This window comes from Taurulus bubalis, assembly GCF_910589615.1.
Source record: "Taurulus bubalis genome assembly, chromosome: 12".
Taxonomy (NCBI): Eukaryota; Metazoa; Chordata; class Actinopteri; order Perciformes; family Cottidae; genus Taurulus; species Taurulus bubalis.
Window position 1 is genome coordinate 19,043,498 of NC_136600.1, and position 18,027 is coordinate 19,061,524.

Here is an 18,027-nt window from a genome sequence, read left to right on the forward strand (position 1 = left end):
CGGGGGACGTCATGGTTAAAGGATAGGTTCACATTTGTATCCGTCTCACAACACTGACATGCCCTACAATCTACAACATTTGAGTTGCTGTCATTGTTCCTTCTGTCTTCACTGGCAGCAACAAGATCCCGTTCTAAAGTGATTTTAATATAAAAGATGGGGAAAAAAATTCAAGGTCCTTTTTTTGCATTTGCAGTGTATCCATGCATGTTCAGACAACTATAATTGGATTACTTTGACACCAAAGAAAACTTGAACACGTGATGATTCTCAAGAGTTAAAAGGAGAATCTTTTTGCTATGATTTCTAAGTGATTTCATGGATCCTTTATTCACAATGGACATTGGAAATAACGAGATGTTACTACAATTAGATTACAATTTAGATTTCTGACTCAAATTGCGTCAGTTTACCAGTTTTAGAGATTTTAGGTATTTGTTTGTATATACGCTAGTTATTTATGTTTTATGCTTGTATTGTTGCTAGAATCCTTTTTGGACTCCATCCATCCATCCATCCATTATCAGCCGCTTATCCGGGGTCGGGTCCCGGTGGCAGCAGGTTCAGCAGGCCGACCCAGGCTTCCCTCTCACCCGCAACACTTTCTAGCTCATTCTGGGGGACCCCGAGGCGTTCCAAGGCCAGCCAGGAGATAAAATCCCTCCAGCGTGTCCTCGGTCTTCCCCGGGGTCTCCTACCAGTTGGACGTGCCTGGAAAACCTCAAATGGGAGGCGTCCAGGAGGCATCCTGACTAGATGCCCGAACCACCTCAGCTGACTCCTTTCGACACGAAGGAGCAGCGACTCGACTCCAAGCTCCCTCCTGATGTCCGGGCTCCTTACCCTATCTCTAAGGGTGAGCCCGGCCACCCTACGGAGGAAGCTCATTTTAGCCGCTTGTATCCGAGATCTCGTTCTTTCGGTCACGACCCAGAGTTCGTGACCATAGGTGAGGGTTGGAATATAGACCGACCAGTAAATGGAACTACTTGTCAACTGTATATTTCTCATGCTTTTAATAGTTGTAGTTTAGAATCTTGTTAGTCCTTTTAGTTGTAGTTTAGAATCTTGTTCATGAATCTTGTTAGATTGTTAGTCCTTTTTGGACTAACAATCTAAAAATAGTTTGTATTTCTTGATTTGACGAATTCAGACTGCTAAAGCAAAAGGAAAGAATAATGACTGTGGATTTCTTGCTTTAGGAAGGCCAGTATTCACAGGAGAAACAATTACACCAACCAAAAATACTTTCAATGTACATAAGGGCATGTGAGCATTTTATTAAGAAAAGATGAGGTCCTATCCTTGAAGTGGTCATCTGTGGATCATTTCATGTTGAAGGCCAGCAGGGGTCGCTCCTCTCTCTTCTGCCAAGGACTCTTCTTCTCCTCCTCCTCTCCATCCTCGTGTGCTGCATCATCATCAGGAGAGACTGACAGCAGCGCATGATCAGTCCTGAACGTCTCTCCCTCTGGTGTTGGCAAGGGAGGAGGAGAATCAGGGGATGAAGAGGAAAGTGAGGGCGGTTCTTCTTGTATTTGTACCCCTTCCACATCCCCCTGGCCCTGATCCCCTCTCTGACCCTCTGCTTTGGCTGACAGGATCGGTCCTGTTTTACTGTCCTGTGGGCTGCACTGTGGCGACTCCTCCTCGCTGCCTCCCCCTTCCAGATCATCCACATACACCAGCTGAGTGTAGGCCATGGCTGGAGCTGGGCCCTTCGACCTGTAAACCTCTCTTTCCTCCCGCCCTCCGTCTCTTCCCTTGCGGCCCGCTCTTGGCTCGTTCAGGTCCACGCCGGAGTCCAGACTGGCATCGTTGCTGTTGCTGTTGCCGCGCCTCCCGCCACGCCTCCCACCACTGCTACTACCTTGCGGACCTCCTCCATTTGGCGTGTTGCTGTGACAACCTGCCCGCTGGAGATCGATGTAAGAGTGGCGAATATGAGCATTGGAGCGTCCGTCAAGTGAGACAAACCAGGCTCGTGGGTGAGTCAGAGGCTTCCCTCCTCTTAGCTCCATTAAAGTCTTTTCAGCCCACAAGGTGTCCTCAATGTTTATTTCCACTAGACCCGTTTCCCCAAGAGCTGCTGGGATAGACAGAGACTGTGACAGGCCGAGCCGTTCCCCGTCACCCTGCTGGGTGGGACATGGGGCACAGTTCGTGGAAGTTTGCCCCAGGGGCTGCTGGGAATGTGAGGCATTGAGCTCAGCCTGGATGGTCTCCAAGTCACTCTGCTGGTCAGTCTGCAGCAGGAGGGCTTGACCAGACAGAGGGTGCTCCCCTGGCAGGCGCATGTAGTGTGCCGGGATCACCAGCGTGGGACGCACCCTCGGGTAGCCTTCTCCTCCACTCAGCAGGTCCACAGAGCCGCAGCAGAGCAGCTGGCCCGGCCGGGAGAGCAACGGGGGACTGGGACGCTCCAGGTGGTCCACGGAGCGGGACAGAAGGTAGTCGGGAGCTCTGCACTCGCATCCCTCCCCTCTACTGGGGGAGTGAGGAGGAGAAGAAGGGGAGACGCAATCAACAATCCCGACACCGCTCAGATGGTTAGCCGACACCTGACCGTGATTGGCGGATGCATCTGAAATCGGATTGCTGGATGAGCAGACGGAGGTATATGATTGACGGTAGCCTCCGTCGGTTCCGCATGAGAGGGCAGCCTTTAGTTGGAACGTCTCCACAGACTGCAGGTAGTCTCTGCTGCGAGGCGTCAGATTGCAAAGAGATGAGCCGTGGTGGCTGTTGCCGAGAGAGGAGCGGCTGTGTTTGCTGTGATGGATTAGGCTGTGCTGGCGATTGTCTTGGTGCTCATATGAGGAAGGCTTCAGCATTGGCGTGGTCATGTCGGGCTCAGTCGCTGTAGAAACAAGTTCCAGCTGCACCTAAGGGGTGCATCATATACAATTGTAACACACTTTTTAAATATACTTGATGTAAAGTAAGATATGTAGCAGACACCAACCAAGGAAAACATCTTATCTGGTAAAGTAATCGTATCACAGATAAAATACAAGGGCATTTTTAAAACACTATCAATTCTTCGTAGTTTGAGAAATATTTTTTTTCTGCCCACCACAGGAATGTTTGATGAAGGATTCCCTTCTAGGCTGGGCAGAGGTGACACAGGGAACCAGTATTTCCTCTGATGTTCACTACAACAGTGCATGTTGGACTAGCGATTGAACCGTTCTCTGTAAGTTTAACCGACCTCGTTGCTGATGAGGTTCAGGTGGGACATGGAGGTCGCTTGGTCCCTCTTACTGCCGTCCAGACCGGAGGACAGTGTGAGCTTGCGGTGAGACCCTCGAGGCTTCAAACAACGACGCCTGTGCAACACAGAGACACAACAGAGATTATGATCAATCAGAAGAATCCGTTTGACTTTAAATTCTTTTCATCTGAACAAATAAACCCAGGCACTGAAATTGGATAATTTGTACTCTGCTTTGTTAACATTACATTTGCTAGTCACTACATATCTTCTGCTTCAATCAAACCAGCTTATGTCACATGACCTGCTATGAATAACTTTCAATATGAATTTTGAGCAACTGAAGATTGGTTAAATGGACAAAGAGGAGGAGCCACATGCTGAACAATATAACGTTTTAACAGCTCATTGTGTTCATTTTACAAAACTACACTAGTACATTTAGAGGCTAAATGTTGGCGATAGGACAGATAGTTTTCAGACGTGTCACTGGATGCTGAAGGGATGCAAAAGGACGTTTCTTAGCTGAAGGAAATGTATTTCGTACTGATCAGAGACTAAAATAACTTTACCTCTAGTTAATGTTAAATTAAATGTGTCATACAAGCAACATTAGTGTTCATGGCATTATAAAAGATAAAGACAATAATGCGTATTATATATTTAGTATACACTGGACAAAGTCAAGTACAAAACTTGTAAAGCATGTATTAATGAATTAGTCAGCTATTGTGCATTCACATGGTCCACACAGCCAGCCAGAAGAAATGACTTGTATTATTGTACAATTTTGACACTGTTAAAATGTTTCCTTTGTTTCCTCGTTTTTGGAGACACATCTGGCAACTGGCAACTTCTGACAGGCTTTAATGTTGCTGTGGAAAGTGTTTCACACACCTGCAGTAGTACAACAGGAGGCAGAGCAGGCAGAGCAGGATGAGAGCCATGCCTCCCAGTATAGCCAACAGGAACACTGTGTGGTACGTGCTGATGTCCTTCGCAAACACTGGACCTGTTGGTCAGACCAGAGGTCATGAAGAACATTATTTTTTTATGAAACAGCTTTTGCTCACTGTAAAAACAAAACAGTTTTATTATTATGTATTTTTACCAACCACAACATTTACGCCGGTATTGTTTTTCACCTTGTAAAGCCTCAGACATACTTTCTGCACACGCGGTTTTATTTATACTACAGTTGAGGGCCCGTGACTGTTTGGCATTTCACGCAAGTGCATTTTTTGATCCACAAAATCTGTTTTGTAATCGGTGTCACAGCAATTTCTCACCTGAATGTAGAGGGGACATGGCGGCCACCCAATATCCCAGCTGAGGAGCAATGTAGGTCAGACTGAGCTGGTTGCCGTCCCGCTGCACGTGACCCCAACTGCTCTTTATCCATGCACCTTCACACACACACACACGGCTTGAAATTTAATTTTCCAACAATTATGTTGTATAAGAAACAAGTGTGCCCGTTCACAGAGTGCATTAGAGGCCAAGTGACACCTCATAGGCTTGCAGAAACCTCTCACAAACAAAGCAGCACTCAAGTTTAAGCTATTTATGTTTAAAAAGAAAAATGTGTTACTGTGACAGAAGTACGATCAATCAACAGCAGGATTCACCAAGTTAAATGCAAGACCTTCCAATAATTTTTTAACACCACATATAATGCAATTTAACTAGAGTATGAGAGTATAATTGGAAAGCAGTAGGGGCAATATGGCCAATAACTAATTATTTATAATGTAATTTCTCAGCAATGACTAGCTGTATTTAACATGAACTCCTAATGTATTTAACATTAACTCCAATTAATCAAATTAAAACATTGTCAACAAGCATAACAAATATGGATAACCTTTTTTCTAACGAGGAGCTTCCGGACTACTGTAACTAGCAGTAGTGACGTGTTGAATGTTTGCAGGTCTGATGGTATCGATAGAAACGAAAACCTTTTTTCTAAACTCAGATTGCTAAGCAGTGTGAGAGGAGTGTATTTTGGCAGTACTTAACTCTCCCACATGGAGGCAGCATGCTCAGTCAAATGTCACTGAGAGACTGAATAGGAGCACAATACCAGCTCCAGCAGTGTCAGGACCAAAAAACACACACAATAAAGCCAGAGTCACTGATTGATTGGCTCACAGTAACTCTGCTCCAAGAGGAAACATTCAGTCGTGCCTTCACGCTTCCCCTCCTTTGGGTCGCAGGGCTTACATGGTGAACCACTTTGTTTATTTCCAGTTATACAACATCAAGTGGTCAGGAATCTGAATCGATCTTTTGGAGGGAGGAAATAAAAAACAGGAAAGGAGAAGAAAACAAAGAGAGGAAACAAGAGCGAACAAAAAGGAGGAATGGAGGAAGAGATGAGGGAAAGGGCACAAGAAATAGAGGCAAAGAGAAACGAGAGAGGCTGTGACTCAGCAACACACACACACACACACACACACACACACACACACACACACACACACACACACACACACACACACACACACACACACACACACAGTCTGTTTCCACAGGGGAGTCCTCTCTCTCTGTATGACTGACCTGTCATAGCGACATTTAAGGACTCTGTTCCCACGCCTCAATGCAATACACTGCACTGAAACATTTACAGAATAATGTCAATACAGCTAGTCTATTACTGCAGCTTCTCGCCCACTCATGCTAAGTCCACAGAGCTGACGCGAGGGTCTTTTTGTAGTCTGCTCATCTGAGGAAGCTGATTTGCATCATCAAACTCCTCTCAGGGTGAAGGTGCGTCTGTTTACGAATGAAACACGCAAACTGGTGAACTTGATCTGTTTGTGCATGACATAATTTGCCTCACATGTTATACAAGACAAACAGGTTTTTGTGTGCGTCTTCCATGGGCACACTCTGTAAACACAACTAAACTGCTTTACTTCTTTGTGAGGGAGCTTTTATCCGCCTGAAGTATTCTTCCAACCAGGCAGAAGAAAACTATGTGTCAGTTTTCTGTCCTCAGTTTAACACACATATATAGATACATAACTGCGCACATACTTAATCAGTTCTCTCTATGTTGTGTTACTTATTTGGTGGGTTGCTAAGGAACACAAGATGTAGCCCGGAGAGAGGGGTCCGGGATGGAAATACTCGCTGCTACAGGCTGTGCGTAGGCTATGTGTGTGTGTGTGTGTGTGTGTGTGTGTGTGTGTGTGTGTGTGTGTGTGTGTGTGTTTTTTCTCAGCTTTTATCAAAGCCCTTTTTATAAGCTCTGGATGTTGATACTTTGAGCACTTTAAACAAAGCCTTATCATCTTTAAAACCATCACAGTGTAAAGATCGTTCAGATTTTCATCATTTATTGGGTCAATTAAAATGTTCCTTGCTTAGCAAGAATTTGCGGGTCTCATTACACATGCAGTTAGGAATAAAACAAGTTTAGGACATTAGATGTATTTAATGTCAGTGATCAAAGTGTATTTCTGCTGTAGCAAAATGGCCAAAATAAACTCAGTTATCGCAGGTTTAATAGATTATTCAGTTTCACTACCATGCGATTAATCGACAAAATGTTTTAGCTCAAATCACCCAGTACATTTCATTTCACCAGAAAAATGTTAATAGGTCCGGACAGAGCACAAGCATAATGTACAGTAGATCTGGAAATGTGATCCTAATGTACACAGAGAAGGATGTTTTGTTTTGCAGACACATCTGACTCAACTGATGATCTAATCACCATCTTTCAGCTCTGCCTGTCCAAGAAGAACTGGGTGTGTCACATTGCGGGACGTCTGACAACACACACTCAAGACTGCTGAGATAAACAAAAGGGTACAGAGAGGCTTGAAGGGTCTCTGCTGTAGGAGCCAGCACCGCAGAGCTCTTTGTTTAGCTCAAGATTTAACTGAGCTCCAGCAGATTATATATCCACGGTCCAATCTTGTGATGTGTGGCAATATTTGTGTTTTGATTTGCAGACTAATGTGGAGCCGCATGTTGGTAATATTGTCATGGACTTATGAATAAATTCATTCATCACTCAGATATGCAACTTCAAAAGGTTGTGACCTCGCTGCACTGTTTGGATATGCACATGGTTTGAGTTAATGCTTCTTTTCGGATAATTTCCTAAATCATTCAATCATGGAAGTGTACCTCATTTACATAGAAGTGATTATATAACAGCACTGCACTTTTAAAAGGGTTATTTTTCAGATAACTTAGCGGAAGGTACTAACGTGGATATGTAGATGAGAAGACTTTATGCTGAGAGTCGGAAAGAGCTTTGTTGTTACTCAGTACATACCCAAGCGTGGGTCAAATCTCCAAGCAGGGATGTGATCATTTTCCTTCAGGCCACTGTCAGCCGGGAGGGGGACGGAGACTGTGATTGGCTCATTCACCTGCAGCTCCACTCCGTCGCTGGCCAATAAGTGAACAGAGATGGCTGCCACAGGAGTCAACTCAAACCTCTTCTCTGTCCCTGTGAGGGAAGCAGAAGAGTATAAGAGAGGAAAATGCCGTAAAAATGAGAGTGGGTGGGAGGAAGGTGCACGGGAGGGGGAGGGCGAGCAGAGAAAGGAGTCAACATGAAAAGGCATAGATAAAGGAGAGTTGTCAGAGAAAGGACAGACAGGAAATAAAACAAAACAAAGGGAAAGACAGGAAAGAAGGAAACCGGATGGAGAGTGAAAAAGCTGAGAGGGTGGAAAGTGTCACAAAGCACAAGTATGCTTGTGTTTCCTGGAGGGAAAAGGTACGTGCTGTGGCGAGGGGGAGCTTTTGAGGGGCATTCAAGCTGAAGGACACACAAAATCATACAACACACACACACACACACACACACACACACACACACACACACACACACGAGACTGCCTAAAAGCATGCAGGCTTGTGTTAGACAGAGAGCACACACAGGGGTTATTGTGTTTCAGGAGGTCAGATAGAGAGGCCTCTCTGGGGTAAAGTCTCTCTCATGTACCACTGCTTCTTCTGTTCTCTTCACTCCCCACACCCTCTCATCAGCTTTCTCCTCTGTCATCTGTGCCCGACTCTCCTTGGCCCTATTTCTTACAGGCGAGTCTATTACCAGCCGCCAGTTCGAGCCTCACCTGTGCCGTTGCCGCTGAGGACCTGCAGGTGGGGAAAGTGCTGGATGTGCGAGGGGGAGCTGGCCACGGTGAGCAGAGCAGTTAGGTTGGCGTAAGATGTGTTGGAAGGAAGACTCAGCGCTCTGCGCGGGAAATGAACACTGGGCTGAGGCCTGAAACCTTGAGGAGTGACAGACAGAGATGTCAGAAAACATGAACATGTTGAATTAATATCTAGTGTGGTTTAAGTTTCAGTTTTAGACACATTTCAAAAAGCTTTTGAAAAGAGTATTCTGGCATATTGCCCTTACTTCTGTCGTAGATGGTTGGGATATTGGGTAATGACACTTGCAGACACTAGCCCTGCCGTTATTTGGCACAGTGCCAGTGATTTAACACCGTGGCTCACAACCCATGTGATCATGCATCAGGATGACGTACGGCACAATAATCAAGGAACTGTTCATCATAACTTTTTGTATTTGTGAATAAACAAATCTGGTCTTTTAATTTACAAAATATGATTTTACAAGGCAAACATTTCTAGAAGAATTAAATGTTCAGACAAAGGCAAAGTTATAAATTATGTAATTTAAGCATTTTTGTTCAATCTGTAAAAATGGAAAATGGAAATTAAACATTAAAATATGGGAATAAATCAGAGAAGAATTAAACTACTACGGTTCCCGAATTAAATTAAATTAAGAAATCTGGAAAACAATTACATTAGGTTTTTTTTCCTGGCAGCAGGAGTCCATCTTGCACACGGATGTTGTTTCAAGATGTTTTACAAGTCAATTCTCTACTCCTCGTTTTCTCCTAATGCCTTTTTAGAAATGTAGCCATCAAATTAGGTTTAATGGGGGCAACTCTGCATCAATACAGTAGAGTTAAGGCCTCGCTCGACTTTTTCCTCTCGGCCAGTGTGATGCTTCTTTCTTATATTTTTCTGTGCAATTAATAGCTGCCTTTTCATTTCTCCCCCTCCAGTCTCTGCCAGCCATTAACAAATTATACTAAACAGTGAAAACTTCATTTAGCTGGACTCAGCAAGGTGATGTCATTGTGGTTCGACCGTAGCGGGTGCACATTCCTGAGCAGTGAGATAAACATCCAGCTGTATATGAGAGTTCACTGTGTTTCTAGTTGTACTCAACATGAAATTTGGCTCTGTAGTATGTACATCTTTGAACTTTTTTCAGTCGGAGGCTTGGTCTTGAAGTTCAGGTGTGAGTGTTATTTCCATTCTGAGAGTCTGTTTTGTGAAAGGAAATGACCCCGTTTCTGTTCTCTGTGCGTTCCTTTCCTCAACTCTTCTTGTCTTTTTCCCCTCCACTTTCCTCTCACCTCATCTGTTCCTCCTTCTGTTGGACACTGCTCTGCCCATCCCCCCCTTCTCCCCTATTCTCTCCAACTGCTCCACCCACAACCCCATTTTCCAGCCCGTACTGTATCATCCTCCTCCTCCTCTTCCCCCCTTTTATTCTCTTTCCTCGTGCCACATGCCAAGGTTTATCCCTCCCCTGGCACACAAGTTCACAACATTGTGACAAACAGTGTGTCGGACAGAGGGCAGAAAACTCCACTCCACTTTGACGCGTGCTGTGGACACTGTGTACTCTAGACATGTTAATGCCGTCTGTAAATTTATGAGTCTGTGAAGGTTTTTTTTTTTTTAGTAGGACGAAACAGCTGACACATTAAATGACTCCCTTGTTGGTCAGTCACACAAAAGACCCAGCACACAAAGAGGCTGTATTGATTCTGCCTGAGTGAGAAAGCCTTATCTAATATAATTACACACACCGTAACAAAGAGGCCGACTAACAAAGACAGACTCATGATTTATATTTGTGCATGGAGGATCTTTAAAATGTATAATTAAAGACACACACACACACACACACACACACACACACACACACACACACACACACACTTACTTTACCTTGTACGCCTGAAACAATCTCCACAACATCTTCATACACCATCAGAGTGGCAGCTCTTTCTGGTAGCAGGTCCAGGCTGATTGATGAAAAGACTGGAAAACAAATGAACTTTACTACAAGTGTACATACTACATTAATGGACAGAATAAATACACAATCAGACAAACAAAACAAACTGCAGCAATCTACCTGGCCACTTTAATGATCACTATCAGGCATAACAAGTCATTAAACCATCTTTATAAATCTTTAATAGTCTTGCTTTCCATCCCGTCTGCTGTACAGGACACAAGTCTGACCCAGCAAACTGCCCTTCTTTCTTCTTCCTTCCTTCCTTCCTTTCACTCCTCCATTGTTCAGAGCTGGTAAGCGTGATAATCCAATTGGCCGTCGTTCCGTTGGCTCATAATAGCTCCCCCCCTCTCTAGTCCACCTCCTCACTGCAACACACTCATATACGTACTTTACTACCTCCTCTTGGGAGGTGTTCTGTGTGTAAGTGTGTGTGTTAGTGAAAGGGAAGCTTAAGCAGCCCCCTCGCTGGGTTTGGGCATCTATTGTAATAAATTAGTAATGGAGCACTCCACTCAGCATTAGCTCTCACACCTGGCATAAAATCACACTATTTCTTTTCCACACTAACATACACACATCAAATTGGCTGCACACATGGAGATCAATAATCTACAAGCAAACACACTCTGAATCTAAATGTGGGTATTCAATAATATCTATCATGCATTTGTTCAAAAATATCTCACGCGCACACGCACACACACACACACACACACACACACACACACACACAGACACACAGACACTTACCAGGTAATCTGGAGGGAGTCCAGGGCACAGAGTTTGGCACATATCCCTGTTTGGTTGCGGTGACGACCAACGGTGTCCCAAGGCGGTAGGGGAAGCGCAGGTAGGTGTTGCCGTCAGGTGATGAGGTTTCCGTGGTTACAGAAGTGTGGTTGGCGAAGAGCTGTATTGCGGCTCCTCCCAGGGGCTGGTGAGTGCTGGCATCGCTCAGGTGAACCTTCAGAGTCACCTCTGTGGACAAACGGAGTGTTTACTGAGCCGTGTATGCGTATATACACGAGTGTTGGTGTGGACAGACGAGTGGCATTCAGACTTAAAAACACAGAGGCGGTATAATCACTGCCGTCTCAAAGAGTCGTCTCTCTTTAACTGGGTTTGTTTCAGTGCCAGGCGCCTTGTCTTCAATCCATAACCCGGCCAATTGCAAAGAGATGGCCATTTCCTGGACTTCTGCCAATGTCACTTCCCCTCTAAAACAATGGACCATTTCCCTCTCTCAAAGAAGCCTTAACCACAGGGAGAAAACAACGGTATATATAAACACCCTGTGTAAACATGAAGACGAATTAAAGACACTCGACACACACTGCCTGTTGATGATAAACTAAAACTCACTACACACTAAAAGCGCCTATATACTGAAAACTAACAGTTCACAGCATGTGGATCTAATTAATTAAAAGGTCTTCCGATCCCATCTATAGACAAAATGATAAATTGAATATAAAATCGATTAGATCAGTGGCTTATTCAATAATGAAAATAATCATTTGATGCAGCCCTAAAATAAAACCTGCAACATCTATTTGTGCTGCTCTCTCGTTGTGAAAATGTAGCAAAACAATAAACAGGTTATTGCCATAGTGCCGGTAATCTGCCGTTACATAACACATAACAGTTAGGTGGGACACAGGAGATGCTGTTGCATGGATGCTACTGTGGATCAGGGATTGATGTTATTAAGGGTAACGTTTTGTTACAATTATTGAAGCATTCGTTTGTGCTTCACTTTAATGTTGCAGCTGATAAGGTGGGGCTAATTTGAATTACTTTCATATACTGATGAGTAGCTTATCCCTCTGGGGATCAATAAAGTACAATCCATAGAAATGTATGTTCTTATCTGAAAGATGGCGTCAACGACTCTGGAAAAATTATATTTGAATTCAACACACAAAACACAACACAACACAGAAAGCTAGCGGGCCGTGTGGAGATATTTGCTAAATTTGACCAAAGGTGTATTGGATAAACATAGCTGACTGCACCTTTGATCTATAATATACATTATATGTTATATATTTAGTATTATTAATATAAAATCTGCAAAGTAACTATGTAGTAACTAAAATTATCAAATAAATGGATGGATGTAAAAAGTTATCTATATATACACACACACATAAATAGTAGAAATAAGTGAAATTATGTATTAAGTGGTAGGAAATGTTAATATTCAAATAATGTGCAAGGAATTCAAAACGGTACAGTACTTGAGTAAATGTACTTAGTTACTTTCCCCAACTGCCGAACAAGGTATGCCCACATATATTTACCACAGAGAGGCAGGTCAAACTGAGGTTAATTATACCACAAGCTGGAAAACAAATTTCAGTTTTATATTCCAAAAGGTACAATAAAATCAAATTTGGTATAAAAACACTATAATTGAAAATCTACACAAAACCACAACCTATCTCTCCGTCTTTGCAAACACAACCGCCTAAACCCTGTTTGATCATTGGCTGCTGGTTGACCCACGGTGACCTTTCAATTTAGGCTGAAAGGGTTTCTCCCTTCACCTAAACATGCCCACCTCCCCCATACTCACTGCAACTGAATTTCATCGTAACTCTTTCTTGTAACCCCACCCTCCGTGACACACACACACACACATACACACACACACACATACACACACATACATACACACACACACACACACACACACACACACACACCCCCCCCTGGCTAGACTGATCCCCCTGCCCCCACTCAGAGATCCTGCGGTCAGCGAGGAACTACTATGACAGATCTTGTGAGAGTTCAGCCTGAGTGCAGCAGGCTCAACCTAAAAACAGAGCGCTGCACCAAATGATACCTTTGCATGGGTGGGAGTTAGGAGGTTCGGCAGAGCAACGTGTCAATTTCAAACCATACGCATCATTACCCTGAGAGGTCTAGTGTGACTATCTGCTCTGTGGCTGCTTTCTGGCCCTTCACTTCATTCCTCTCTGTTATTACATTTGCACTGTCACGGCTAGAGGACTAGAAAACAAAAAGACGTCTGAAAGAAACTTCCCATTGCATTAAGAATTGGTGTGCGTGTGCGTGTGTGAGTGTGTGTGCGTGCACAGAGAGAGATCATGACCTCACTTCCTGTCCCACTCCCAGTGATATGTTGTTAGGGGTACCAGCTGTGCTCACTTTAAAAAAAACTCCCCTGGGAGACTCCAGATTGACAAATGCAACAGTCCCCCTCCCAATCCTCATCCAATAAATCACTACTGCGATGACATCATTGTTAAACAAGCTAGGAGTCTTCTCTCTGCTCCAACACACAGGAGGGAAGATGATGTTTGACCTGAAGAATGACAGAAGACCTTGATTCTGCAGATAAACCAGCACCTTTATAACTGTCCCTCTGTGTATTGACTCCTTATCCGAGTGTGTCGAGTACCATATGGAGGGTACAGGCATCAAAGAGAGTTTTGCCTGACCAACGCTGTGATCTCAGACCAATTATCCCAGACAGCAGCAGCCAAAGCAGCATGGTGGTTGAGTGTGTCTGAATGCAAGTAGAAAGATAGGAACCCAAGAGGAGAAAACGGGGAAGACAGAGTGGAAGAGAGAGTGTGTGTGTGTGTGTGTGTGTGTGTGTGTGTGTGTGTGTGTGTGTGTGTGTGTGTGTGTGTGTGTGTGCGTGTTTTTCAGCCCACTAAAACTTGAATTAATGTGCATTTGGGGCATTAATCAGAGGTTACAGGGCGGCGAAGCGTTTCTACACCATAAAAGTGAGGTGTGATAAACTGGAAATGCCTGGTATGGCTGGCATCCGTGGGGTGTGTGAGGGGGTTTGGTGTTCGTCCAAACAGAGGAGGGGGGAAGCAGATGCTTTCTGCACACGAGGCTGATTTGAAAGCTTGTCCACAACATCCAGTAGAACCACGCCGCAGCTCAGTGGACTGACTTTTCACAAGTTACTGGAGTTCCAAGTGGTGTCAATGGGAAAAACTAAATTATTTTGTTTGTAATTATTCTGTTTTTGATGTGGATTTTCAGTAAGCACATTAGAAAAAAAAAACTTCAGGGGAAATATTCTGAAAGATTTTTAAGCTTTTAAGCTTGAGGTTAAAAAGATGGATAACAAACAAAAGCCAAATGCGACAAGTACAACTTAGTTTGTGAGTCAAATGTTACTGAATAGACCAACATTTGAGGCTGATAGAATTAAAGAAGGCTACAGTCTCCTCATTACACGTTCATATAGTTGTTATATTTTAATACAAATGTAAAATGCCATATTTTCATATATCATATGTTTTCCACCATTTAAGGGTTAACTGGCACTTTTTAAAATTACTTCATCTCCACACCCCTATTCCTTTTCATCTTTAATGACTTAATGGCATCCAACTGGAGAAAATGCTCAACAATGTCAAATGGGTTTGGGTTAGAGAAGGTAAAATCTTCAACAAACCACAGTGATATACTCAGAAGAGTGAGAAGACGGTAAGTGCAAACATATTTATCACGATCTGAAGCAGGAGCGCATGGTTGATTACGAGAATAGTCACATATTACATTAGTATTTTATCATAAATGTATCCTTAAAAAAAAAGCAGTGCAGTTAAGGATTAAAGTATATGAAAACTACACCAATGCATGTCAACAATGTGTAGTGTGATTATAGATGTAAAAACTTGATCAACCACAGCAAAAAAAAACAACACATGAACTGAAGCTAATTGTTTACCGTTCAGAAAAAAACAACAAACATCTGATTCTCAGTGTGGTGGTTTTCTAAAACAAGAAATAATTAGGCCTCTTAAAAACTTATGGGAACGAAATGAAGAATACACAAAAGGTCAACGCAATTAAGAATGAATCATCAACAGGGACAACGGGAAACATGTCACAACATGTGGAAATGAAGAAAGATGCGCGCGCGCGCGCGGACACACACACACACGCACACACACACGCACGCACACGCACACACACACACACACACACACACACACACACAGTGAACTGCAGCTCTGCCACTATAAGTAAAGAAAAGGGCTATCAATAGGTGTTCAGTGTGCTATTTGACCTCATCTGGATTAAAAGTGAGATTAGATAGCGACAGTCGATCCCATTAACTCAGCAGGGGACGCAGCAATTAGGCAACATTATCATGTCTGTGGCTGGAGAGCACATGGACTTCATCTTACTACAGTACATATTCCCATCCACATAATGCATTATACGCCATTAACGTTTCTGCTCTTTGGCTCAGTGGGTCATTGTCTCCCCTCCCTAAACCCTACGCTTTCTCATGACCTGGTGTATCTTCCCCAAAAGGGATCTACTGTTGGCACTCACACCAGCATCTCATGATTACAATCAAGTTTGGAAAGCTGGTGACAATACGATTGGATTGGTCTACTTCCTGAAAACCCTCGTCCAGCTTCAGCCAATGTTTGTCTGCTAGAGATGCAATGCCATGCCTATTATGGGCAGCAGTAATGCGAGTGAGATCTATATCTGCGGGGAGATTGTCTGTCTGGCTCCACTCATCTATGTTGTCTGCTGGACAGACCAGGAGAAGTCCTCAGTATCGACCTGAGCATAACCTCCCCCGGGACAATTGAAGGTCAATCTGAGACAGTGAACACCAGAGAAGGAGAGTGAGAAAGAAAGAGAAAACAGAGAGCAGAGAGAGGCCTGGACAGACTTTACCTTGTTCTCTACCAGAGCTTGTTGTTGTGAATTTAGCTAATTGTCATGATCCAGAAAATGTCCGATGACAATCTTTGAAGGAGAACTACTTAAAAAACTGATGACCTGATAATGAATATAAAATATCCAAAAGGGACTTGATAGTTTTGAGATTACTTTTTTAAAAGCATTACTGATTTACAGCATCAGTTACTGAATGTTTACATTCATACTTGTACTGTAAAGTAAACAGTCGTAGTGAGAAGACCAAATGTAGGCCTAACAAAAAAGACAATGTGTACGATGTTTGCATGCAAGAGATAAAAGTGATGGATAAAAACAGATGTGGCTCCACTTTAGAAGATAATATGACAGGGAAGCTTTGAAGTTCGTGACTGAATGAGCCCCTAACAGATTATTGTGATTCATGCCGGCTTTAAAACTTTGAATGGCTCTGCTGTTGTAAGTGACAGGATTCCTTGAGAATACACTGCTATCTGCAGACACTAGACACTTTACAAACTACACTTATGCCTTTAAACACATTTTTATTATTCTTTTTTTTATTTTTATCAAAACACTAGTTATGCTTGGTATATATTTATCACTTAGCAGGGCAGATTATTTTCTTTTCTTTCTAAGTTTGTCTATAAAATGTCAAGGAATATTAAAATAATAATCAGTTATATATCAAATCCTCACATTGGAAAAGCTAGGGCCAGAGAAGGTTTGGCATTTTAGCTTTAACTATTAATCAATTATCAATATTGTTGATTCAGAATTCTTAAATATAAACAAACATAATGTTATGTATAGTCAGCTGTCATGCTTTGGGGGTTTTGTTGGTTGGGTAAAACAAGTCATCTTGGGCTCTGGGAAATTGTGATTTTCCACAATTTCACAACCGATTATTTGAATAATCAAGGAAATAATCATAAGTTGCAGCTCCAGCACAAAGACCAAGTGTAATGTTTAAGCTTGTTGGACACCTGAACCAGGTGGATGGTTGCAGTCACTGACCCAAACCTAATTAGCACACAGACACAGCAGAACAGCCACCTCCTTCCACAAAGTGCAAAGTTCAAACAGTGCAAGCCCTTTAAGGTCTACCACATGGTCCATTATGTGGTCCATCCTCCCAGATAGACGCTCACAAAGAGAAAGAGGGTTCTCTGAAACGCAAAAATGACAAATGCAGCAGCTGGACTCACTCCTCTGCTGCCTTATTCTGGACAATACGAGGGCATGTTGACAGTCACTGACAAAGTAGTGCACTAGATATGACTGCACCACAATGAAAACAAATGATGTATTATAAAAACCCAGATAACAAACATGTCAGAGAAGTTTTCGTGCTTTCCTTCAGCCTCCAGCTAACTTGCTAAAGCTAAGTTCAGGTCACATCAGCACCCAGGCTGGTTAGCAGCAACATTACCCCCCAACATGTCCGGATAACTAGGCACTAAACGCATTAAAGCACTTTTACCCTCCGTGGCTGCGCCCTCCGGTGACGTTTTGGCGTCCGCGCTCGAGCCGAGGAGTCCCACCAGGAAGAGGACCGCCGCAGCGGCTCGTCTCCGGTCCGCAGCCCGCATCGTTGCAGATGTGAGTATCAAAACAAAAAAACAAAAAAAAGTAGAAGCCAAATCTTTTTTTTTTCCAACTCACTGAGCGGCCACATCGGCGCACACTGGGTTTATTCCGCAGAGTGAGCGACTCTCCATGTTTAGCAGCATCAGCCTGTGAATCCGTGCTTCCCCCGAGCCGTCGTGCATCCCTCGGCCCGTGTGCCGCTCCGTCGGGTTTTGCTTTTTTCATCGACTGGTCAGAGAGGAAGACAGCCCCCTTTCCTCTGAGCCACATGCCCGAGAACAGCACCAACAAGCGGCTCCTTCCTCTCACTTGTGCGGACCTCCAGCGCCACCTGCCACACAAAGAATGGACAGTTTATTCCATCTTTTTTTTTTTTTTGCTGCTCAGGGTCATTTTGTTATTACATTCTCCTAATGTTGGGTTTAAAATGATGGAGCCCAAA

The 18,027-nt window shown here is 43.5% G+C and overlaps 1 protein-coding gene across 1 annotated transcript; it reads right to left on the reverse strand.

Moving 5' to 3' along the window:
• Positions 1 to 1,325: 1,325 nt before the first annotated feature.
• On the reverse strand, positions 1,326 to 17,587 carry fam171a1 (family with sequence similarity 171 member A1; the record flags this gene model as incomplete). Its single annotated transcript, XM_079227224.1, has 9 exons — positions 1,326 to 2,885; positions 3,212 to 3,329; positions 4,112 to 4,226; positions 4,504 to 4,620; positions 7,509 to 7,685; positions 8,317 to 8,475; positions 10,244 to 10,336; positions 11,070 to 11,297; positions 17,479 to 17,587. 9 exons carry the CDS (start codon positions 17,585 to 17,587, stop codon positions 1,326 to 1,328), a joined length of 2,676 nt encoding a protein of 891 aa, XP_079083350.1.
• Between the last annotated feature and the right edge of the window lie 440 nt (positions 17,588 to 18,027).